This window comes from Pocillopora damicornis, chromosome 3 (genome assembly GCF_964200805.1).
Source record: "Pocillopora damicornis chromosome 3, jaPocDami1.2, whole genome shotgun sequence".
Lineage (NCBI taxonomy): Eukaryota > Metazoa > Cnidaria > Anthozoa > Scleractinia > Pocilloporidae > Pocillopora > Pocillopora damicornis.
The window spans coordinates 32,031,699-32,056,087 of NC_142672.1; the positions used below are offsets into that span (position 1 = coordinate 32,031,699).

General features: G+C 38.6%; 3 protein-coding genes, 1 long non-coding RNA gene and 1 pseudogene across 10 annotated transcripts in view; 4 read left to right on the forward strand and 1 right to left on the reverse strand.

Moving 5' to 3' along the window:
* The window catches only part of LOC113666003 (uncharacterized), a 30,109-nt gene extending 8,074 nt beyond the window's left edge, over window positions 1–22,035 (forward strand). For 3 of the 5 annotated variants that reach the window (XM_089199886.1, XM_089199885.1, XM_089199884.1), the window contains exon 3: window positions 21,361–22,035. In XM_089199886.1, coding sequence (XP_089056012.1) covers window positions 21,361–21,798 — 438 coding nt within the window. In that variant the 3' untranslated portion in view covers window positions 21,799–22,035. Of the gene's footprint in view, window positions 1–16,438; window positions 16,577–20,207; window positions 20,411–21,360 lie in introns of those variants that run through there. The other 2 variants (XM_027181747.2, XM_089199883.1) reach the window with 2 other exon arrangements.
* LOC149049399 (uncharacterized) lies at window positions 3,479–4,261 on the reverse strand (annotated as a pseudogene).
* Window positions 4,505–7,129, forward strand: LOC113666004 (uncharacterized). Of its 2 annotated transcripts, none has more exons than XM_089199894.1 (3): window positions 4,505–4,614; window positions 5,107–5,285; window positions 6,247–7,129. In XM_089199894.1, the coding sequence occupies exons 1-3, from the start codon at window positions 4,569–4,571 to the stop codon at window positions 6,613–6,615; spliced, it is 594 nt and encodes a 197-aa protein (XP_089056020.1). In that variant the 5' UTR covers window positions 4,505–4,568; the 3' UTR covers window positions 6,616–7,129. The 2 variants fall into 2 exon arrangements, with proteins under 2 accessions (XP_089056020.1, XP_089056019.1); XM_089199893.1 differs by having other exon boundaries at window positions 4,507–4,614; window positions 5,104–5,285.
* Window positions 8,274–14,741, forward strand: LOC149049400 (uncharacterized). Of its 2 annotated transcripts, none has more exons than XR_016184858.1 (3): window positions 8,274–8,425; window positions 12,577–12,687; window positions 13,690–14,741. It is a non-coding gene; the product is annotated as an uncharacterized LOC149049400 (long non-coding RNA). The 2 variants fall into 2 exon arrangements; XR_016184859.1 differs by having other exon boundaries at window positions 12,580–12,687.
* On the forward strand, window positions 18,332–19,667 carry LOC149049401 (uncharacterized). The gene has a single exon (XM_089199890.1). It carries the CDS (start codon window positions 18,523–18,525, stop codon window positions 19,534–19,536), a length of 1,014 nt encoding a protein of 337 aa, XP_089056016.1. The 5' UTR covers window positions 18,332–18,522; the 3' UTR covers window positions 19,537–19,667.
* Window positions 22,036–24,389: the final 2,354 nt, after the last annotated feature.

The window sequence follows — 24,389 nt, forward strand, 5'->3', positions numbered from 1 at the left end:
TCACACAGAGGGTGATGGTATTAAAAAGATTTACAAATAAAGATAATAACAGCTCTTGGAAAATAACATTGAATTACTTCCTCTCTCAGGTAGGGGGAGAATTTATTCTTAAGTGTAATTTTGATACCAGACGGTTACCTATCTACCTTCCGGCCTTTTATGAAGAGTGCCTGGACTCTTAGTCCATGTTAAGGCAACCTTTGATACTTTCGTATGAAGATGTAGTTCACCAGGTTATATGGAACAATAAAAATATTACTGTCCAAAAGATCTCACTTTTCGAAAAACACTTGCTTTCTAAAGGAATTGTTACGATCGGTGATCACATTTCTGACACTGGAATCTTCTTAAAGGGTGTTAAGGTGTTACATGCTAATTTATCTCCGATACAACATTTTAAGTTAATGAGCGTCGTGGACGCCATTCCTCGTGACTGGAGGCGTATTATTAGACAAAGCGTTCAACATCTCCCTTCTCATACAGATGACATAATTTATTTGAAGTTGGAAAGTTCTGAGGTAATGTTAGCAAAAGTCACGTCCAAATCGCTTTATAACGCGTTTAAAAGCAAAAAAGCAAACCCCTCCAACTGCGCAAAAAAAAAAAATTCAAGGAAAAATTTCCACAGTTTCTGTTTGACTGGAAGTTAAATATACTCCTTGCCTTTCACCGTCACAATTGAAACTAAAATTAGAGAATTCCAGTATAAAGTATTAAATAATATAGTATCTACAAACGAAAGATTGTTTAAGTGGGGAGTGTCGGATTCGCCTTTATGTACTTTTTGTAGTCAAGAAGTTGAATCCTTCGAACATATATTTTCTATTGCAATGCTACAAAGGCTTTCTGGGAAGCTTTCTGTTCTTGGCTTGGTGAATGTCAAGTTAACTTTCAAACATTTACAATAATGGATATAGTTTTTGGAGTTTTCAATGCGGAAGAGTACTTTATTATTCTAAATCATCTAATACTGATAGCTAAATTTTATATATACAAGTGTAAATTGAATTCTAAGAATCCCTCCATACGAGTTTATAAGGCCAAGATCGGGGAGATATACCAGGTAGAAAAGAAGATAGCAGCAAAGCGGAATAAATTAGCTAAACATTTTCAGAAATGGGATAAGCTTTTGCCACATATCGGTTTGTGGGATGGGTGTCGTTCAAACAATGCAGAGTAGCATAAGAAATCAAATTTTATTGTAAAGCATACGATTTCGCTATATACTATTAGTATGATACTATAAGTAATTTACCGTAACGTATTGAAAGTAGTGTAATATGTCGTAAAATAATGTAAATGTCGAGTATTGTGTACGTAGTGTAAGTAATCGAAAGTAAGTCATCTACCATAATCAAGTTCATTGTAAACTATACTTTGTTAGTAGTGTGTTCTCAGTAAATTATTGTAAGTGACGTATCGTAGCTGAGTCTTGTGGTGTATTTTAAGTAGAGTAATGTTTTGTAAAATGCCAAAAAAATAAAGAAATTACAAAAAAAACGATGTTTACCATGAATTTGACTGCAACCAAACCACCAACCATCTTTCGTAGAAAAATCGTTGTTCAATGAAAACACCTCTTAACATTGCACATCAATCAAAAACGATGTCACACGAGGCGACAAAGTTTCCTAGGAGCCACAAAAAATCGTCCAAAGTTAATTTTAATCAGACATTCATCTACAGGTAGCACCGAGCAAACCAATCAAAATATAATCGGCACACTCAACAAATCATGAATCTTGCAACGCAGCTTGCCGTTAAAGAACTGCTCAAATAAAAATGTTTGGTGCAATTCATCAACACCTCAAGCAATATTTGATTCAAAATTTGTCTACTCACTCTCGTCGTGAAGGAACAACAACCATGATTGTGCTACAGTGTACAGGACTCCATTTTCTCTCGAACAACTATCCACCATTTTAGCAGCAAGAGTAACACGTTTACTATAGGTGATCTGATATCTTTCATCCGTTCAGTAGCATCTCATTTCTCATAAAGCGCGGTAAAATATACGTTAAAAACACAGAAAAGCCATCATTTCTCATTCTGAAAGATGATTCCATTTTACGAACCGCTCTCTCCAAATCCCTCATTACTTCGTTGAAATTTGAACACCTCTCAAACCAAAGATTATACACTACGCTCTGATTTGTGCGAGATACATACCCTAAAAGATCTGATTGGTGCAAGCAACATACCACTCTCTAGACGCTAAAATAGATGAATTTTTTTTTTAAATAATTAAAAAATATTAACGACCTCAGTCCCGTGAGAAATATTGTTTTTATTTCGGGCGGAGTATCCTTTTCTACATCGAGCGCAAGGTTCAAACTGCATCATTTCGATTCCACTTTCTGCAGAAAATCGACAAAAAAGGTAATTACGTTATAGTGGTATCGTTGTTGTTGGTTATTATCGAAGGCTTTTCCGTAAAAACATTGATATTCCATGTCAATATAAACCTTTAAAATTCAAATATGTCATGTTTGGCTGACAAGTAGCTTTTCTTAGCTGGTGTTTCCAAACAATTGTTGATAGAGAAAGTGCTTCTAGCAGCGAATCGTCTAATAAGCTAGAGAGAGCTAACAATCTAAGTATTAATAGTATGATCACTGGAAAAAAACGTAGTATCGAAATAAAGATGAAAATGTGTGAATCTCAATCCCTACGCTCTCCGCCATCTTTCGCGGGAAGGTCTTTACAAAAACATACCAAGCCTCGTTTCCAGGGTCCTCTCTTTTCCACCCTCGATAACGAGGTTGAATAATGTCTTCGATCCTTGAATGATAATTCACGATAAAATAACCAGATAAATTTTGGGAATCAATTTGTGAACTAACCCTATAATTTCAGTAGTTCTGGCCATCAGCTGCAACACTTGCACACCAAACCCACCGAAAGTGTCATGCACAAAGCCGGGTGATTTGAATGTCACCGATTGTGACGCGGATCCATCAGGCATGGCTGACGTGTGTGTCAAAAAATTAGCTGTAGCCAAAAGGGGACAAATAAAACAGACTAGGAATATGTTTGGCTGTGGAATGAAGGTAAGCCTTAATCTTGCGCAAGTAAAATTTGGCTTTTTTTGCTAAACTGGTGAAGTTAATTAACATTAATTAAGTCAAATTTCATAAAACTAAGATCTCGTCTCGTCATTTCGACGTTGTCAGAACGCCTTTAAGAGTACATAAAAAAGGAAGAAAAAGCGAACTTTTCAGTGGATGCTGTGGAGGTACAGGGGCATAGCTGGGGGGGGGGTAGTCCTAGGGTTGGGTATATATAGGGGGTGGTCCTGTGGTGGGGCATGGATATGGTGTGGTCCGGGGGTGTCATGTGACCCTTCTCTAGTTCAGATAAGTTTGGCTCTCAGTCTATTCCATAAAAGCCTTCTGTAATTCAGGTTCGGGAAAACGCACTAATCCGAAGAATCTTCATGGTATTCTGTTCAAGCGAGATTAAGTTACAGAAATACTTTTTAAAGTGTTAAAACACGGATAGAGTCGGATTGCGCGTTGAGAGTTAGTTTTTAGTTCTCTGATGAATAAGATCTCGTGCACTAAGCAATCAAATTTATTTTTGAATTTCTTTGGAATATCGAAGCGCCTCATATCCAGTTTGTCTAGGTAGTGTTTAGACATAGAAGATGACCGTTGTTTATGTCCGTCCACACGTACGTGTAAGTGTTCGCGCGTACAGCCCACATAACCTGCATCGTACAGGTTCCATTGAAAACGATAAACAACGCATTGTTGTTTTACGACCTGTGGCTTTTTCTCTTTTACTTTTAGGTCTTGGTTGATTTTACGGCTGAAGAACACGGGTTGGAAAGTTGTCTGTCCTTGTAGGCTGAGGTCCTTGAGTTGTTTCTTGACATAATTTGCTGACTCTTGGTCCTTTAGTGGTACGAACACTCGAACAATGGCCCTTGTTTCTTTTGGCGCCTGTGAGGGGTTTTGGCAAGCTACTCTTAAATGAACGAAATTGTTTAAGGTGGAATTAATCAGACGTTGTAGGTATTAAAGTCTTGGCGATCACACTTGTCAGAAAAATATGTCCAAGAGGAAGATAATCGGTGTGCGCGATCAAGCAAGCTCCATTTATAACGACTGTCTACGTGGTTTTGATAGTGTAATAGTAGACCTGCGTTAGTTGGTTTTACTTAAACTTTGGTTTCCACTCGGGGCGCACAGTTAAGTAGTTGAGTGCCAAGGAAAGGAAGCATGCCGTTTTTTTCTAGGCTCCTTGGTGAATTTGGCATTTGGCCTTTGGCGTCATGAAGACTCCGAAACTTCGGTCCATATCACTATTTTTTACGTGTTTATATTTAACTAAATCTTTATTGAAAAGGAAATGAGAAATATTTTCTACGTTAAAGGCTCCGAAATCTGTCCAATCCAAAGTCTCTGTGGATGTTTGGTCATGTTGTGGAGGCCTTTCGTCCATTCGGCCAATATCGGAAAATTTCCGAGTAACACTTCGGCCTATCGGGTCAACACCATCTGTTTACATTCGGATACTTGAGTTTGCGCACTGCTGATCTCTGCTTTCACTTGACGCTCCCCACGATGAACAGCATGATGAGCATTTTGCCATTGTTCGCTTTACCAAACGGTAAGTGAATTGTCGCTTGAATTCGCTTTGAATTCTTACGATAGATATTTTATTCTGACAAATTATGGTAAAGGTTAAAATATGACAATGTATGAAAGGGTTGGCTTAACGATTGGGAATGTTGTTAAGGCTAGAATTTAGAATTGTACTGTTGTCTGGGAAAGAAGGATTCATTTTCGGTGAAATAGTGAAATTCTCACTGATGGAGCATTCTCACTCACGAATTTAATTAACAAAGTCCATTGTCATCACCTTTGTGAGTTTACTTTGCCGAAAATGAATTATAATAGAAGAGGAAAAAGATTCTGATTGGACGCCATTACCAACTGTGCCACAAAGCTTCGTTTCCAGAGTCCTCTCTTTTCCTCCCTCGATAACGAGGTTAAATAATGTCTAATTTAAATCATACTGGATCCCTGAATGATAATTCACGATAAAATAATTAGATAAATGTGGGTATCAATTTGTGAACTAACTCTATAATTTCAGTAGTTCTGGCCATCACCTGCAACACTTGCACACCAAACCCACCTACAGTGTTATGCACAAAGCCGGGTGATTTGAATGTCACCGATTGTGACGCGGATTATGACGTGTGTATCAAAAAATTAGCTGTAGCCAAAAGGGGACAAATGAAACAGACTAGGAGTATGTTTCGCTGTGGAATGAAGGTAAGCTTTGATCCTGTGCGATTAAAATTTGGCTTTTTCTGCTAAACTGGTGAAGTTAACTAACATTATTCAAGTCAAATTTCATTTCGTCATTTCGGCGTTATCAGGACGCCTTTAAGAATAGATGAAAAAGGAAGAAAAAGCGAAGCGAACTTCTCAGTAGATGGTGTGGAGGTACAGGGGGCATAGCTGGGGGGGAGGGGGGGAGTAGTCCTAAGATTGGGTATAAATAGGGGGTAGTCCTGTGGTGGGGCATGGATATGGTGTGGTTCGGGGGTGTCATGTGACCCTTCTCTAGTTTAGATAAGTTTGGCTCTCAGTCTATTCCATAAAAGCCTTCTGTAATTCAGGTTCGCGAAAACGTACTAATCCGAAGAATCTTCATGGCTTAGACCTTACAGGGTTCTAGATACCCCATTTACCTGTCCTTCTCACCGCGTGATCTCAGATGAACTCGAGCTCAGTGATACACATGAAAGAGAAGAGGTGCAAGCTACTTCCATGTAAGACGCGCGAAACTACTCCGAGTGGTGGAGTGGAACATTTTCAAAACAGTCTAAGTTTAGTTTAGAATTTCGACACAGTTTAAAACTGTTCTAAAATAATTTCTTGTGCATCAATCTCGGCAAAGAGATGAATCACTTGTAAACAATCAAGGTTCTCGCACAAAATCTCATTGCAATTAACTAATTCAGAGGTGTGGATAAGTGTTTCGATATAAGAAGCTAGGGTGGGATGGGGAGTACAATAATAATTTTAATCTAACAGGTTGCAAAACAAACAAGTTTGTTTTATGATAAAACATTTTCACTTTTCCAGAAAGGATGGGTAGTGACACGAAAGCTTTAACAATTTCTTCCCCCCCCTCCCCCAGCTTACTCCTTAAAAATGTTGAAGAAATAACTCTTTTCGACCATTGCTATAATTTATTTTCTTTTTCCTTATTTCAATCTTTATACAGGCAGAGTGCCAAGACCTCCAGGCAAAGTCTTGCAATGCCTCGTATCTGCAACCTGAAGAGACCTTTGAAAAATGCGAAGCTACGTGCTGTGAACAGAACATGTGCAATGGGCTTGTAAACAACACCTCGCCAAGTGTAAACGCCTCGCCAAGTGTAAACGCCTCGCCAAGTGTAAACGCCTCACCAAGTGTAAACGCCTCGCCAAGTGTAAACGCCTCACCAAGTGGCTCAGCAACCAGTGTTCTTGTAAAACCTACTGCCACAGAAGCCTCACAAGAACCTGTCAGCGGTGCCACAGCATACAACAAAGTTGTATCATTCGCTACCATCTTTACAAGCGCACTCTTTGTGCTTTTTTTTGTTTACTGACTTTGAGCAGTAATCATTGTAAGAGTGCTGAAAACAACGTTTACCAGGTGCTAGAATCTGTTTGTTTTTGTTTGTGTCTTACTATTTAAAGACGAATAATTTAGTTTCGGGTAGCCGATCAAATTTCTCATCTTATGCAATTACTTTACATACAGTATAAGTGAATTAAGAGGCCACCCGCTGTATTCCCGCTTGTATCAGAGTTAGACAAGTCCATTAAATAGGATAGAACTGTTTTTATTGTTGAACACTAAATAGAATAGAGTAAGTGATCCGTAGCCTTTTAAACGGGACCTTTGAGTCACAGATTTCTAATAGTCAACAAATGATGAAATCTAAACTGCAATAGGACGAAGAGAAAACGAAAATTTCTTATCAAGTTGTTTGCATAGAAAGGGTTTATGTAACTCAGGCGCTTAATTTTGGTGTCTACGTCTGTTCAGGAAGATTAATTTCAGTGTAGTTTCATTTTTCAATAGATAGATAATCAAGTTAATAAAAATGTTGGACTTGAGACGCACTGTTTTCCTTATACAGATTTTCGGTTGATATGGCACCCACTAATACTTATACAGTGTTCATTTTAGCTGCTATTCTTTGGCCTATTAGGAATTCTTCAATCCATCTTGATCCTCAGATTATTTTCTATTAACTTTCCAGTAATTCTCCCGGCGTGGTAGTTCGTAATCTGTCTCGTGAGAGAGTCATTCCATCTACTATTGATATGAAATGTTTAATTAAACAGGCAAGCTGTTTTGCACGGGTTTTATGGTTATGGTTTGCAAAGGTTTTTGAGAATTAGTTTACATCAATTACTCGGTTTGGCGCGGCCATGAGAAAAAGCAAACATGAACAGCGACTCAAGAATTTTCCAGTCGGCGACTCAAACGTTTTTATTGAAACAAAGTGCATTTTGACAACTTGTAATTGTCGTATTTGCACATTTCTAATGTACAATTGTGGTTGGAAGTTTTCGCTTATTGGTTTCATATTAATCTTGTTACGTTACGCGATCACCGTATGATTATTATACATATATATAATGTACAATCTTCTCTTTGCACTGTCTTGTTAAAGCTTTGACTTCTCACCAAAAGCCGACCAACAAATTCATGTATGTTTGTCATAAGACCTTTATTTAAATCCTTCATATCCTTGAGATAAGGACTAATCAACGACTTTGTCTCCTATTAGTCAGAGACAAATTTAGAAATAAATTTAACGATTTCGATCTTCATGATGTTTTTTTCTCATAAAAGTTAGACTGTTACCGGCTGGTTTCCATATGATATTCTGGGTCGTTTCAGGCGTTCAAAAAACGTCTTTTAGGACGATTGTGGTAATTAAGTGAAAACGCAATGAACGGAACGCGGTGGCTTTACGATGAGCGTGATTTCGAAATCAGGTCAGATCATTGAACGAAACATTATGTTACTGGATAAATAAAAGGGGTAAGTTCCTAAAGAAACTGTGGAGCTGCATCGGTGGGAGAGTATATTTGTAACAAGGCAATGAGATCTTTGTCAACTTTTCCATGAAAACAGGAGTTAGAAAGTAGTTTTAAAGTTTCTTTTTGGTAAAGGTCGGCCCGCCAAACAACGACTACCACCAACACCCCCCCTCCCCCCAGAATTGGACAATTTCCGATTAACACTTCCGCCTGTCGAGTCTTCAAGGTTAGCTTGCATTAGAGGCTGTCTTCGAACGTAGTTTGAGACTTCAATCCTGACGGAGGTGCTTTCACTTGACGCTCTTCAAGATGAACGGCTATCTTCCATTTACATTTTGCCATTGTTCGCTTTACCTAACGGTAAGTGAATTGTCGTTTGAATTTGCATTGAATTCTTGCGATAACTAGTTGGTCTAGCAAGTTATGGTAATACTTAAATTATGACCCAATTATGGCAATTAATCTATGAAGGAATTTGCTTGGACATTTCTGAGTGTTTTTAAGACTCGCAATAGCAATTGAGCCAAAACTGGTTATCTATACTTGAAAGAAAAATGTCCTAAAAAGCGTTTCCACACAAACTAATCAAAGGTTAATTGTCGCCGTTTTGTTTAATAATTATTGAGTGTGAATCTAATCTACTGAAATGTATTTACAAACGGCTCGCGTCTGTAAAATAAAAAGTAACATCGCATTGTTTTATAATCTGTGGCTTTTTCTCTTCTACTTGTTTTAAGAAATCTATATTTAGGCGATCACTCTCGTCAGAGAAATGCGTCTAAGAGGAATATGATCGGTGTGCGCAATCGAGCATGGTTTTCAGTAAGCTCCGTTTATAACGATTGTCTACGTGGCTTTGATTGTCTAATAGTAGACCTGTGTTAGTTGGTTTTCACATAAACCTTGGTTTTCACTCGGAGCGCACAGTTAAGTAGTTGAGCGCTAAGGAAAGGAAGCATGCTGTTCCTTTCTAACTCCATGGTGAATTTGGCCTTTGGCGTCATAAAGACTCCGAAACGTCGGTTCATATCGCTATCTATTACGTGTTTATGTGTAACTAAATTATTGAAAAGGAAATGGGAAATATTTTCTAGGTTTAAGGCTCCGAAATTTGTACAATCCAAAGTCTCTGTGGATCAGTGTTTGATCATGTTGTGGAGGCTTTTCGCCAGTTCGGCCAATATAGAAAAATTTCTGAGTAACACCCCGGCCTTTCGGGTCAACATCATCAGTTTACATTAGCCGTGTTGTCGAAGTTCAATTCCCGACGGCGGTGCTTTCACTTGACGCTCTCCAAGATGAACGGCTATCTTCTGTGCATTTTGCTATTGTTCGCTTTTCCAAACAGTAAATGAATTGTCGCTTGAATTCGCATTCTTGTGATAGATAGTTTATTTTGGCAAGTTCTGGTAAAGCTTTAAGTATGACAATGTATGAAAGCGTTTGCAAAACGATTGGGAGTGAATAGCAAGGGACCCAAAAAAGACAAACAAAGTAATCAAAAGTCGATTTTCGCTGTTGTGCTGTTCAGCGTTATGTTTTTAGTGATGAGTGTGAACTTTGAATCTCACCGACTTCACGGGTGTAAACTGACACGAAGGTAATTTTTTATGAACGGCTTACGTCTGTAGACTGAAAAGTTAGATTGCATTTGATTGTCGTAGTTCGTCTCTACCTAATAAAGGTAGTAATATTTACTCTTTGTTTATTAGAGGCGAATTTCGTGCGAACAGTAGGTTCAATTCACACCAGCCAGCGCCTTAATTATGTAAGTTGAAAACACAGCGCACATTTTTAAGGGCTCTGTCTGACCTTTGAAGGTATTTATTTTGCACATAACTATCCAAGGTTTCCAATAGCGTTTCACGCTGTAATTTTTCAGTTTTTGTCCCAATTATGCTTATTTCACTGCTTACTTCGCACAGACTTGCTAGGCTCCTGCCGTCTGCATAGGGTTGACAGGAAAAAAAAAACAGCAAGTGTGTTATGTTACGGTTTAAAGATAAATATTTGGCGAAAGAGGGGCTGAAGCGGAAGCAGCTGGTGCAAGAAAGAAGTGTAGTGTAGCTCCCATTGCGTGCCCACATTACGTTAAAATCTGGGAAATCGACCATGTGCTTGTGCTAGTTGCTTTTTGTGCGGACATATTTATTGATTAAAGTGGTCATTTAAGTTGAACACTCTGACTCAACACAGTCAGTGAGTTTTATTGTATTTCATGTTAATTTTAGTTTCGCCGCTAAAGAATAATTTATTTTCGTAGAAAACCTATCTTACATCACTGGAATCGTTGCGAAGGTTGAGTTTTCGATTTCAAGTTTATTATTAATATTATGCGGTTTTGCGAACTGCGTAACATATAGGGAAAAACACAAGACGTAGAACGAATTTTAACAGTTCAGGGCAGTAGTTAGACTTCAGAACAAGACGAAGCAAGTTTCGAGCGCCGGAGGCGCGAGCCGCTAGGAAGGTCTGGGGGCATGCCGCCCAGAAAAATTTAAAATATAGAGGCTCCGAAATGCTCTTTTAAGCATTTTCCGTGGCATTTTTCTTCAGAAAAGTCAACCTTGGGCCAAAATCAAGACGGGGCAATTGCCTCGTCTTGCCTCATGCTAGCTATGGCCCTGCAATTATGCCAGTCCAGCGATAATTTTCATCATTCCTGTTTTGTTCTGTTTTGTTTTTGAAACTTTATATACTACACGGATGTTAGCTGTGTTTGATTGTTATTACCATACCTAAACTTGCAATCTCACTGTGTTTGAAAACCTTCAAAACTCGTATACTGTCCACATCGTTTCCTTTTTGAGGATTTTCGTCTCTGCTCAAGTTATAATAATGTCAATTACGGCGCCTGGCATGTTACAAATCTTTTTTTGGTTCTTCTGTTGCTATTTGCCGATTCGCCTGTTCCAAAATTTCACTTTCAATTAAAGGAAAAAAAACTAGAGAAAAGTCCCGGAAACGGTCGGACATAAAATTACTTGAAGTAATTTTGACTTCTGTAAAATATGGTTTAGTTCCGTGAGGATCTTGTAGTAATTCTGATATATTCGGTTCAACAGAAAGATTACACTGCAGAGCAACAAGAATTATTTTTAATTTACCCAAAGATAAATCATATGACATCGTCCGACGTGCCTAGATACAGCCAGTGGTCTACACTTTCTTTGAATTATAACTTAGACATCTTCAAGCGTATTGCAAAGGCTATAGTGCCACTCTCCCCGACTCACTGTCTGAAAACATCCTTAAATGTCGCTCAAATGGTTACTCTCTGAGGGAACGCGACCTTTTGACAATATTCAGGTTTCAAACAAGATGTATAAAAGACTCGCTTAAATATCGCGGTGCTAAGTTATGGAATTCTGTTTGCTACTATGAACAAGAAGTTGGACGCTCGAGTCTCAGTAATTTGAAAAAACACCTGCTCACCAGAGACTACTTAAGAAATTTAAATTTAACATACTTCTCGCTTCTCCTGCTCGCCTTATACATACCAGTTTTTTTACTTAGAAGTCATAACATATGACTATGAACAAGAAGTTGGACGCTCGAGTCTCAATAATGTGAAAAAACATCTGCTCACCAGAGACTACTTAAGAAATTTAAATTTAACATACTTCCCGCTTCTCCTGCTCGCCTTATACATACCAGTTTTTTTACTTAGAAGTCATAACATATATCATTTTTTATTTTCAAATTCAAATTATATTCACACAACGTGTGATTTTCCTTTTTTCTTCACATGACCCCACAAGCTTGTGGCGTAAAATATTATTGTGTATAAATGAAGGTCATCATAAATGTTATCAAAGCACAAGGACCAAACTGCATCATTCCGATTCCAGATTTCAAATATGCCAAGTTTGGCTGACAAGTAGCTTGTCTTAGCATATCTTCCTAGACAATTGTTGATGGAGAAAGTGCTTCTAGTAGTGAATCGTCTGATAAGATAGAGAAAGCTAACAATTTAAATATTAACAGTATGATCACTGGAAAAAATAAAAATAAAGATAAAAATGTTCGAAGCTCACATCTTCTGCAAGAGGGTCATTTACAAAAACATATAATGTGATTCACGTCGTTACTGATTCCAATTTAAGTAAGAAATAGCTTCCAAAATATGGTTTGTACTGTGGTCAATCCAAAATAATAATTTGAACAACGACGAAAGCGGAAATTCTCACAGATGGAAAACTAGTTTTACTCACGAATTTAATTACTAGACAAAGTCAAATGTCATCATCTTTGTGGGTTTATTTTGCCGAAAATGAATTATGATATGAGAGAAAAGAAAAAATTCTGATTAGACCCCATTACCACCTGTTTCACAAAGCCTCGTCTCCAGGATCCTCTCTTTTACTCCATTGATAACGAGGTTGAATAATGTTTAATTCAAGTAGTACTGGATCCTTGAATGATAAGTCATGATAAAATAATCATTGATAAATTTTGGGGATCAATTTGTCAAATAACTCCATAATAATCTTCTTTTCCCTTCTTTTCAGTAGTTCTGGCCATCACCTGATACACTTGCGCATCAAGGCCCTCGACAGTGGCATGCACAACACTGGGTGAATTGAATGTCACCAATTGTGACGCGGATCGGGCTAAATCAGGCATGGCTTACATATGTTTCAAATTGTTATCTGTGGTGAAATATGGACAAATGGGACAACTGACCTCGAATATGTTTGGCTGTGTAGCGAATTTGACTTTTTTCGCCAAACTGATTAAGTTAACTAACGCTATATAAGTTAAAGTTTTTAAAATCTCATAAAACTAAGATCTCGTCTCGTCATTTCGGCGTTATCACGACGCCTATGAGAGTAGATAAAAAAGAAAGAAAAAGCGAAGTGACTGTTTCAGTGGATGGTATGGAGGTACAGGGGGCATAGTTAGGGGGGTGGTCCTGGTTGGGTATAAATAGGGGATGGTCCTGTAGTGGGGCTTGGATATGGTGTGGTCCGGGGGTGTTATGTGACCCTTGTCTATTTTAGATAAGTTTGTCTTTCAGTCTATTCCATAAAAATCTTCTGTAATTTGGGTTCGCGAAACCGTGCAACCTTTTAGCATTGACTAAGGTTCTAGGTATCCCATTTACTTGTCCTCCTCACCACGAGCTTCATGGTGCACATGAAAGAGCAGCCACTTTCATGTAAGACGCGCGGAACTACGCCTCTGTGATGGTGTGGAACAATTTCAAAACAGTCCCAGTTTAATTAAGAATTTCAACACAGTTTGAAGCTGTTCTAAAATAATTTCTTGTGCATCAATCTCGGCAAAGAGATGAATCACTTGTAAACAATCAAGGTTCTCGCACAAATCTTGTTGCAATTAACTAATTCAGAGGCGTGGATAAGTGTTTCAATGTAAAAGCAAGGGGTGGGTTGGGGAGTACAACAATAATTTTAATCACACAAGTTGCAGAAAAAAAAGTTTGTTTTATGATAAAACATTTTCACTTTTTCAGAAAGGATGGGTAGTGACACGAAAGCTTTGACAATTTCTTCCCCCCCCTACTCTTTCTCGGCTTACTCCGTAAAAATATTCAAAAAAAATATTCTTTTCGACGGCTGTTATCATTTATTTTCTTTTTTCTTACTTCAATCTTTACACAGTCAATTTGCCAAGACCTCCAGGCAATGGTATGCAATGCCTCGAAACTGGGCCCTGGAATGACCTATGAAAAATGCGAAGCCACGTGCTGTGAACAGGACAGGTGCAATGAGCTTGCAGACAGTGTTCCTGTAAAAACTATTCCTGTAAAAACTACTGCTACAGGAACCCCACCAATACCTACCAATGGTGCCATAGAATACAAAAAAGTTGTATTCTTCGCCACCACCTTTACAAGCGCACTCTATGTCCTTTTTTTTGTGTACTGACTTTGAGCAGGGATCATTATAAGAGTGATGAAAAGGTTTACCAGGTGCTAGAATGTGTTTGTTTTTGTATGTTTTTTGTTATTTAAAGACAAATAATTTTGTGTTGTAGCCGATCAAATTTCCCATCTTTTGCAACTACTCTACATACACAAAAGTGATGGGCTCTTGACACAAAGTATAAGTGAATTAGGCGACCACCCGCTGGATTCCCGCCTGTATCAGAGCTAGACAAGTCCAGTAAATTACATAGCACTGTTTTTTTTAAACACTAAATAGAAAAGAGTGAGTCATCCGCGGTATTTCAAACTGAACCTTTGAGTCAATAGAACACAGATTTTAAAAAGTCAACAATGTAATCTTAATTGCAATAGGAGAAAGATAAAGCGAAAATTTCTTTTCAAGTTGTTTGCTTAGAAAGGGTTTATGTAAATGAGGTGCTTAATTCTGATGTCTGAGTCTGTTCAGGAAGGTCACTTTCAGTGTAAGTTCATTTTTCAATAGCTAGATAATCAATAATCAAAATTTTGGACTTGAGACGTATTGTTTTCCTTATACAGATTTTCGGTTTGATATGGCACCCACTAATATTTGTACAGTGTCCATTTCAGCCGCTATTCCTTTGGTCTGTTAGGAATTCTTCAATCTATCTTGATCCTCGATTACTTTCTATTAACTTTCCAATAATTCTCCCCGCGTAGTAGTTCGTAACCTGTTTCGTGAGAGAGTTATTCCATATGCTATTGGTACGAAATGTTTAATTAAACAGGCAAGCTGTTTTGCATGGGTTTTGTGGTGATGGTTTGTAAAGGTTTTTTTTTTTTTTTTACATACATCAATTACTCAGTTTGGCGCGGCCGTGATAAAAAGCAAACAAGAACAGCGACTTAAGAATTTTCCAGTCGGCGACCCAAACGTTTTTATGAAGACAAAGTGCATTTTGACGACTTGTAATTATCGTATTTGCACATTTCTAATGAACAATTGTTCAAAAATGTGGTTGAAAGTTTTCGCTTATTGGTTTCATGTTAATGTTGTTAGGTTACGCGATCAACATAATGATTCCATTCCAATGTTATATCAATGTACCTAACTGTTTACTACGTATTTCCTACGATCTTAGTCGAGTCATATCTAACTGCGCCGCTAAAAGTAAGCAACCTAGCGATTTAAAGAACGCCTGGTTATGGAGCAGGATGGAATCGAAGGATTCTAGAAACGTCACAGTAAAATCAACCTGATCCTTCTATAAGGCTCTGTAATATTATAATTACCCCCCCCCCCCCCCCCCCTGCGAACGAACGTTCAACGAACGAGGTTCAATTTGTGCTTCAATTGGTGCGACTTTGATTATCACTAGCATGCTTTCTGGGGGAAGATTATTTACTCGTTATGTAGTCCGCGGATTTGGGCATAGATACTCAAGTTAACCTTTCGTTACGCTGCCAAGAGTAAGGATGTGATATCTTCTCTTTGCACTGTCTTGTTAAAGCTTTGACTTCTCACCAAAAGCCGACCAACAAATGTATGTATGTTTGTCAAAAGACCTTTGTTAAATCCTTAATATCCTTGAGATAAGGATTAACCAAAAACTTTCTCTCCTTTTAATCAAAGACAACTTTAGAACTAAATTTAACGATTTCGATCTTCACGATGTGTTTTTCTCATAAAAGTTAGACTGTTGCTGATAGCTGGTTTCCATATGATATTCTGGGTCATTTCAGGCGTCCAAGAAAAGGTCGTCAGGGACGATTGGGACAATAATGTGAAAATGCAATGAGGAAACGCGGTGGCTTTACGATGAGCGCGATTTCGAGATCAGGTCAGATCATTGAACGAGGCATTATGTTACTGGATAAATAAAGGGGGGTAAGTTTCTAAAGAAACTGTGGTGCTACATCGGTGGAAGAGTATACATGTAACAAGACAATTTTGTATTATCAACTGAGATGATAATGTAAATTGGCCACCGTTAACAGTTTAGTGGTGTTTTAGAGCTAGGTTCCTTAACAGCACGTTGATAAAAAAATAAATACTTTCAAATGTTTGAAGGCCAGGAGACTTTCGCCATCGGGAATTACAGTATAAAGAGATGTAGCGTCCATCGCGAAAAGAACTTTGTCTTGGCCAAAGAAATTAAAGTCGTGAAAAATTTAGAGTCTTTAATATATGATGGTAAAGTTTTGACGATAGGAGCCATAATTTTGTCTAAATAGCTGGGAACAATTTCGATGAGACAACTGCGGGCAGGGACGATGGGTGGACCTGGGTTGTTAGGTTTGTGGATTTTAGGTAAAAAGTAAATGCACGAGGTTCTAGGAGTGGTGATGGTGAGATTTTTTGCAATGGCCAGTAATTCTTGTCTAGCTATAAGATCGTTAATCGTGTTTTTGACAATGTTTTGGTTGATGGGAGTGAGATCTTTATCAACTTTTCCATTACAACAGGTGTTAAAAAGCCGCAAAGAATTAGATAATTTCCGATTCCGCCTTTCGAGTCCATATGATTAATTGCATTAGCGGTTGTCGTTGACTTCAATCGCGACGGAGGGGCTTTCACTTGATGCTCTTCAAGATGAACGGCTATCTTCTGTGCATTTTGCCATTGTTCGCTTTACCAAACGGCAATTGAATTGTCGCCTGAATTCGCATTGAATTCTTGCGATAGATAGTTCGATCTGGCAAATTATGGTAAAGCTTTAAGTATGGCAGTGTATGTAAGCGTTTACAAAACGATTAGGAGTGTTATTAAGACTCAGAGTAGCAATGGACCCTAAAAAGAAAATCCACTGTCCAAAAGAACGGCTGTAAACAAAATAATCAAAAGTCGATTGTCGCTGTCGCGCTGTTCAACGTTGGTTTTTTGATAATGGGTGTGAACTGTGAATCTCACCGACTTCACAGGTGTAAACTGATGTTAAACGATAAAAATAGTGATATGTCTAATCCAAAAACATTGTAAGGGTTTCCTATATTGGTGTTAGAAAATGAATGGAAGTAATATATTAGCGTAAGCCATTCATTAAACATTGTAAAAAGCCAGTGATCATTTCTTATTCCTTTCGGCGATCTTACCTTCCAGGTAGAGTTTGGTCACCTTTTTCCTTATTATGATCGTGAATTTGACGTGGAGACAGATATTTTTGCGTAAACTGCGGTTTGCGGCTAGATATCGGTATATTTCCGTTATGTTGCTAAAAGATAATTTATTACTAAGAATATGACTCTACCTTATAAAATTGATAAAGGAATTTCGTGGAAATAACCCTCCCTTATACTTTCACCTCTTTAATACTCTCGTTTTTAGGCTAAATCCATGTCGTATTCCCTATCCGGAAAACATTTTTTAAAATTTAATTTAGCACGTTCAATTCCTCTTTTTTTAGAGGTGACTTAAGGTGTAAACATGTAGTACTTTTCATCCTCCGCACTAAATTATTAATCAGATAACTTATACAGCTAGCACGTGGCTCTTTTAGGGGCGGTACCTTGGGTATGACCTTTCTTCTCCGAATTTTCTGTTTATTCTACTGTTATGCAACAGTCTTCGAAGACTATTTTATCTTAAAATATCTTTTCAAGTATGATTTTAATTCTGTTAGCAAGTTTATTATATTAAAAGAGATTTCTTAAAAGATAAAACAGTAAAAACGAACGATAAAATCCGACGTTTCGGAGTAGTCATGACTCCATTATCAAGGTAAAAGTTTAAAACATGCAAATAACAGTATTTAAGCGATGTGGCGCGAAAAATTAACATAATAGGTGCGAAGATTATACAAATACTTTCGCACGAATAGAGTCCGATTGCACGTTCAGGTTTGGTTTTAAAGTTCTTATATAAAGCATTTCGTACAATAAGCAGTCAAATTTGTTCCTGCACTTCTTAAGAACTTCGAAGCATTTCAGTAGGTCCTGAGGGATTGTCCCGTGTACGTTCTTGCAATGTTTGGCAATGGCTGAGGATTGTTGTTTATGTCCTTTTACACGATTGTGTAAATGTCCGCGTGTGTATCCTATATAACCTGCATCGCACAGGTCACATTGGTATTTATAAACAACACACTGTTCATTTACGATCGATGGCTTTGCTTCTTTCACATTCAGTTCTTGGTCAATTTTTCGGCTGACAAATACGGGCTGGATGTTGGTGTTCACTTTTAGGCTCAGATCCTTGAGTTGTCCTTTCACAAAATTTGCTGAGGTTTGGTCTTTAAATGGTAGAACCACTCGAATTGTGTCATCCGTCTCTTTAGTTGGTAATAACTCTCTCTCTCTGAATCGCTACACAGTAACTGACATTTTTGAATTTGCCGACGAAATTCGCGAATTGGAAATATCAAACGGCGACATTCTGGTTTCTTACGACGTGTCCTCCCTCTTTACCAACGTACCCTTGGATGAAACAATTGAGATACTCGCGAACAGAGCTTTTGACAACGACTGGTTTAATTCAACCTATGACCTGAACCTGACCAAAACGGACCTTGTTGACCTTCTCAGTGTAGCTACAAAAGGACAACTCTTCCAGTATAATGGAGCACTTTACGAACAGACGGATGGCGTGGCCATGGGTTCCCCCCTTGGTCCCCTGCTAGCTAATGTGTTCATGTCTTCAATTGAAGAAAACCTCGAGCGAGAGGGTAAACTCCCTTCCTTCTATCGAAGGTACGTTGATGATACACTTACTATCATGCCAAATATCGCAACAGCATCTAACTTCCTGGACACGCTTAACAAGGCACATTCTTCCGTAAAATTTACGATGGAAACCGAATGCAATGGCATGCTCCCTTTTTTGGGCATCCAGTTACTGAACCGATCGCCCCAAATAGAGACAAAGGTGTACGTAAAACCCACGAATTCAAGTCTCCTCTTACATTACCAAAGTCACGTTGACAATCGGTACAAACAGGGTTTACTCCGAACTATGCTGGGTCGAGCACATCGTTTATCTTCTTCTTGGTCACACTTCTCAGACGAATGTGACCGATTGAAGACAGTATTCTCGCGTTTAAAGTACCCCAAACACCTCATCGACTCTGCCACCAAAAATTTCGTTGACTCAAAGGTTTGTAACCAGCAGCGACCATTATTACCAACTAAAGAGACGGATGACACAATTCGAGTGGTTCTACCATTTAAAGACCAAACCTCAGCAAATTTTGTGAAAGGACAACTCAAGGATCTGAGCCTAAAAGTGAACACCAACATCCAGCCCGTATTTGTCAGCCGAAAAATTGACCAAGAACTGAATGTGAAAGAAGCAAAGCCATCGATCGTAAATGAACAGTGTGTTGTTTATAAATACCAATGTGACCTGTGCGATGCAGGTTATATAGGATACACACGCGGACATTTACACAATCGTGTAAAAGGACATAAACAACAATCCTCAGCCATTGCCAAACATTGCAAGAACGTACACGGGACAATCCCTCAGGACCTACTGAAATGCTTCGAAGTTCTTAAGAAGTGCAGGAACAAATTTGACTGCTTATTGTACGAAATGCTTTATATAAGAACTTTAAAACCAAACCTGAACGTGCAATCGGACTCTATTCGTGCGAAAGTATTTGTATAATCTTCGCACCTATTATGTTAATTTTTCGCGCCACATCGCTTAAATACTGTTATTTGCATGTTTTAAACTTTTACCTTGATAATGGAGTCATGACTACTCCGAAACGTCGGATTTTATCGTTCGTTTTTACTGTTTTAAGTTTATTATAATTTTTATATTACCAATCTCGTTTTTGTTTCACCCGACCTTAACCGTAAGACTAAGAAATTTAAAGTAGAAAGTCATTTGCAAAGCGTAAACATCGCGAAGGTGCCAATTTAGTATGCGAACTCTGCTCTGCGTAGCTTAGTGTGATTCGCTAGTTAAGTGTAAAAGCATGACGAAGGTTAGAGATTAACAGCTCAGTAAGCGTCACCCTTATAAGCGGTGACCCACACTTTCCTTGAGAGATCGGAGCTAGTCCCCGTTGTATTAACTTGCTTAATAAAAGAGAGAATAAAAGAAATGGTCAACTGAACGACGAGTGTTAGGAAATTTCTTCTAAAACAAAAAAAAAAGTGTTACAAAAAGACACAAAGCCTCGTTTCCAGGGTCCTCTCTTTTCCTCCCTCGATAACGAGGTTGAATAATGTCAAATTCAAGTCGTACTGGATCCTTGTATGATAATTCACGATAAAATAATCATAGATAAATTTTGGGGATCAATTTGTGAACTAACTCTATAATTTCAGTAGTTCTGGCCATCACCTGCTACACTTGCACACCAGACCCACCTACAGTGTCATGCACAACGCTGGCTGATTTGAATGTCACCGATTGTGACGCGGATCCGACCGTACCATCAGGCATGGCTGACGTATGTAGAAAAAGATTAGCTGTAGCGAAAATGGGGCGAATGAACCAGACTATGAATATGTTTAGCTGTGGAACGAAGGTAAGCTTTGATCCTTCGCAGTTAAAATATGGCTTTTTCTGCTAAACTGGTTAAGTTTATTAACGTTATTCAAGTCAAAGTTTTAAAAATTTCATAAAACTAAGATCTCGGCTCGTTATTTCGGCGTTATCACGACGCCTTTGAGAGTAGATAAAAAAGGAAAAAAAAGATGGTGAAGATGGTGTAGAGGCACAGTGAGCATAGTTAGGGGGGTGGTCCTGGGGCTGGATATAAATAGGGGGTGATCCTAGGCATGAATATGGTGTGGTCCGGGGGTGTCTTTTACCCTTCTCTATTATAGATAAGTTTGGCTCTCAGTCTATTCCATAAAAGCCTTCTGTAATTCAGGTTCGTGAAAACGTGCTAATCCGAAGAATCTTAATGGTATAGACCTTATAAGGTTCTATATACCTCATCTATCTGTCCTTCTCACCGCTTGAGCTTGGTGAACTCGCGCTCAACGGCACATGAAAGAGCAGCAGTGTAAGCCACTCTCATGTAAGACGCGTGGAACTACGCCTTGTGGTGGTGTGGAACAATTTCAAAACAGTCCCAGTTTAGTTTAGAATTTCGACACAGTTTAAAACTGTTCTAAAATAATTTCTTGTGCACCAATCTCGGCAGAGAGGTGAATCACTTGTAAACAATCAAAGTTCTCTCACAAAATCTCGTTGCAAGTAACTAATTCAGAGGTGTGGATAAGTGTTTCGATATAAGAGACTGGGGTGGGATGGGGAGCACAATAATAATTAAATCTTACGGGTTGCAAACAAACAAGTTTGTTTTATGATAAAACATTTTCACTTTTTCAGAAAGGATGGATGCTGACACGAAAGCTTTGACAATTTCTCCCACCTCTCTCAGCTTACTCCCTAAAAATGTTCAAGAAATAACTCTTTTCGACAATTACTATCATTTATTTATTTTTTCTTATTTCAATCTTTACACAGTCAATGTGCCAAGACTTCCAGGCAAAGTCATGCAATGCCTCGCTACTGCCACCTGGAATGACCTTTGAAAAATGCGAAGCCACGTGTTGTGAACAGAACAAGTGCAACGGGCTTACAGAGAGCACCTCGCCAAGTGTGAATGCCGCGCCAAATGTAAACGCTTGGCCAAGTGTAAATGCTTCGCCAAGTGTAAACACCTCGCCAAGTGTAAACGCCTCGCCAAGTGTAAACACCTCGCCAAGTGCAAACGCCTCGCCAAGTGTAAACACCTCACCAAGTGTAAACGCCTCACCAAGTGGCCCGGTAACCAGTGTTCCTGTAAAAACTACGGCCACAGGAACCCCACTGAAACCTTCTAGTGGTGCCACAACATACAACAAAGTTGTATCATTCGCCACCACCCTTACAAGCGCACTCTATGTGCTTTTTTGTGTGTAGTGACTTTGAGCAGTGATAATTGTAAGAGTGCTGAAAACAACGTTAACCAGGTGCTAGAGTCTGTTTGTTTTTGTTTGTTTTTTACTATTTAAAGACAAATAATTCAAATTTCGTAGCCGATCAAATTTCTCATCTTTTGTAACTACTCTACATACAGTATAAGTGAACTAAGCGGCCACCCGTTGGATTCCCGCCTGTATCAAAGTTAGACAAGTCCAGTAAATTACATAGAACTGCTTTTATTGTTAAACACTAAATAGAACAGAGTGAGCGATGCGCGGCCTTTCAAACGGAACCTTTGAGTCAATAGAACACAGATTTCAATAAGTCAATTATTTACAACTACTAGTTTCAGTAGTGTTCTTAGCTGCGAGGATCTTCTAATTTCATCTCTCCACCGCAGTGCAAATATGTGAATTTTCATATATCTAAATTCTTCATTCACTTGGATGTTTATTTGTACCCAATTCATTGACCAGCTCCCAGTTGGCTTGTTAGCTCAATTGGGCGCTGCACCGGTATCGCAGAGGTCATGGGTTCAAATCCCGTACGGGCCCGAATTTTTTTCAGGTCCTATTTACAACTACTAGTTTCAGTAGTGTTCTTAGCTGCGAGGATCTTCTAATTTCATCTCTCCACCGCAGTGCAAATATGTGAATTTTCATATATCTAAATTCTTCAATGTAATCTTAATTGCAATGGGAGAGAGATAAAGCGAAAATTTCTTATCGCATTACGGAATCGCGCCCATTGAAAAGCGTCGCCCGAGAAAAGTGGGGTACCCATGATGCTTTGCGGGCGCAATGACCTAGGAATGAGGTTGCAAACGCTCACCGCCAACTTCGGTCGCTTTAGATCTGAATTGACAAATTCCCAAACGGGAGTTGTAAAATTTCGCTTTGCGTCCGTTTAGAGACAATGGAGATACAATTGGAGCAATTAGCATTGTTTCAAAGTGACGAAATGCTCTTTTCGTCGGTAAAGAGCGAGGGCCGCGTTTGCATATCAAAAGAGCGTGAAGTGTTCATCCGTAAGCTTATGAGCGTGAGCGTGCACCTACGTGGAGCGGGAATCTACAACGTATACTTAAGCTTTTCGAAAAGTAATTAGACTACCGACGTGTTATCTGAAACTGACGGCAATAACGGGCCAAAAAGGAAGGTAAAATTCCGCACAGCCCCACACTACATTATACGTTCAGTTCTTGGATAGAGTGACAAAAACAATACTTTACCATTGGGAAAACAGATTTGTTTTACGATAGTATGGGGCAGTACGGAAATTTTACTAAAAGGAATATTTCTGTGATGTTTTGCTTTCTTGGCGAAGTTGATGGTCGAACCTCGCAAATCTGCCGCATTTGAGTCTTAACACAAATTGAAAACCCGGCATTTGAAAGGTAATTTAATTTTACATCTGACCGATTTTTAAACAATACAACCTAATCAAGATAACGCCACTAATTACGTCTATTCTTCTTCGATGAAAAGCGCTACGTTTCGGTTGTCTGCACAAGAAACAATACTTTCGAACACTGCGTACACGGGGGATTACATGATTGACAGTCGGATTGACAGGCCTGCGTGAAGTTACGCATGCTCTCTTTCTCTTTTCTAGCTTATTTGCATTTTCCCGTGCGACGTTTTTCAATGGGCGCGATTCTGTAATGCGAGTTGTTTGCTTGGAAAGGGTTTCTGTAAATGAGGTGCTTAATTCTAATGTCAGCGTCTGTTCAGGAAGGTTCGTGTCAGTGTAAGTTCATTTTTCCAAAACAAATGATAGATTGATAAATAACCATACAAATAAAAATGTTGGACTTGGGACGTATTGTTTTCCTTATACAAATCTTCGATTTGATTACCCACTAATGTCCGTACAGTGTTCATTTTAGCTGCTATTCTTTTGGCCTGTTAAGAATTCTTCAATATATCTGATCCTCTGATTCCTTTTTATAAACTTTTCAGTAACTCTTCCCGCGTAGTAGTTCGTAACCTGTCTCATGAGAGAGTCATTCTAACTGCCATATTGATACGAAATTAATTAAACAGGCGAGCTGTTTTTCACGGGTTTTATGGTGATAGTTTGAAAAGGTTTTTGAGTATCAATTATCCGGTTTGGCGCCGCCATGATAAAAAGCAAACAGCGACTTTTCCAGTCCGCGACACAAACTTTTTTATTGAGACAAAGTGCATTTTGACGACTTGTAATTATCGTATTTGCTCATTTCTAACGTACCATTGCGGTTGGAAGTTTTCTCTTATTGGTTTCATATTCATGTTGTTACGTTACGCGATCACCGTGGTGATGATATCAGTAGAAAAAGGGACAGCAAAGGATGATATTTACTCAGGTTACTCGGTCCATTAAAGTCTACATATTCCTAATTGCGCCAATTTGTCATGGAAAATAGCAGAAAGTAAAACTTTAAAAAGGTAAAAGCCAAATTCAGAAATTAATTATGTGAACCAAAACTCCACTATTCATGTCATACATGTATACAAATTTTCCAGAAACTTTCCTATTTGTAAAGGAATCGATTTCATTGCACCTTTAAAAGTAGACGTCAGGACTGAAAGTATCACGAGAAGGAA

Excerpts from the sequence above, each read along its gene's own strand:
- LOC113666004 (XM_089199893.1), top strand. The coding sequence starts at position 4,569 with ATGAACAGCATGATGAGCATTTTGCCATTGTTCGCTTTACCAAACG. Across the intron at positions 4,615-5,103 it reads ATTGTTCGCTTTACCAAACG|TAGTTCTGGCCATCACCTGC; the intron begins GTAAGTGAATTG and ends CTATAATTTCAG. Across the intron at positions 5,286-6,246 it reads TGTTTCGCTGTGGAATGAAG|GCAGAGTGCCAAGACCTCCA; the intron begins GTAAGCTTTGAT and ends ATCTTTATACAG.
- LOC149049401 (XM_089199890.1), top strand. The coding sequence starts at position 18,523 with ATGGGTTCCCCCCTTGGTCCCCTGCTAGCTAATGTGTTCATGTCTTCA.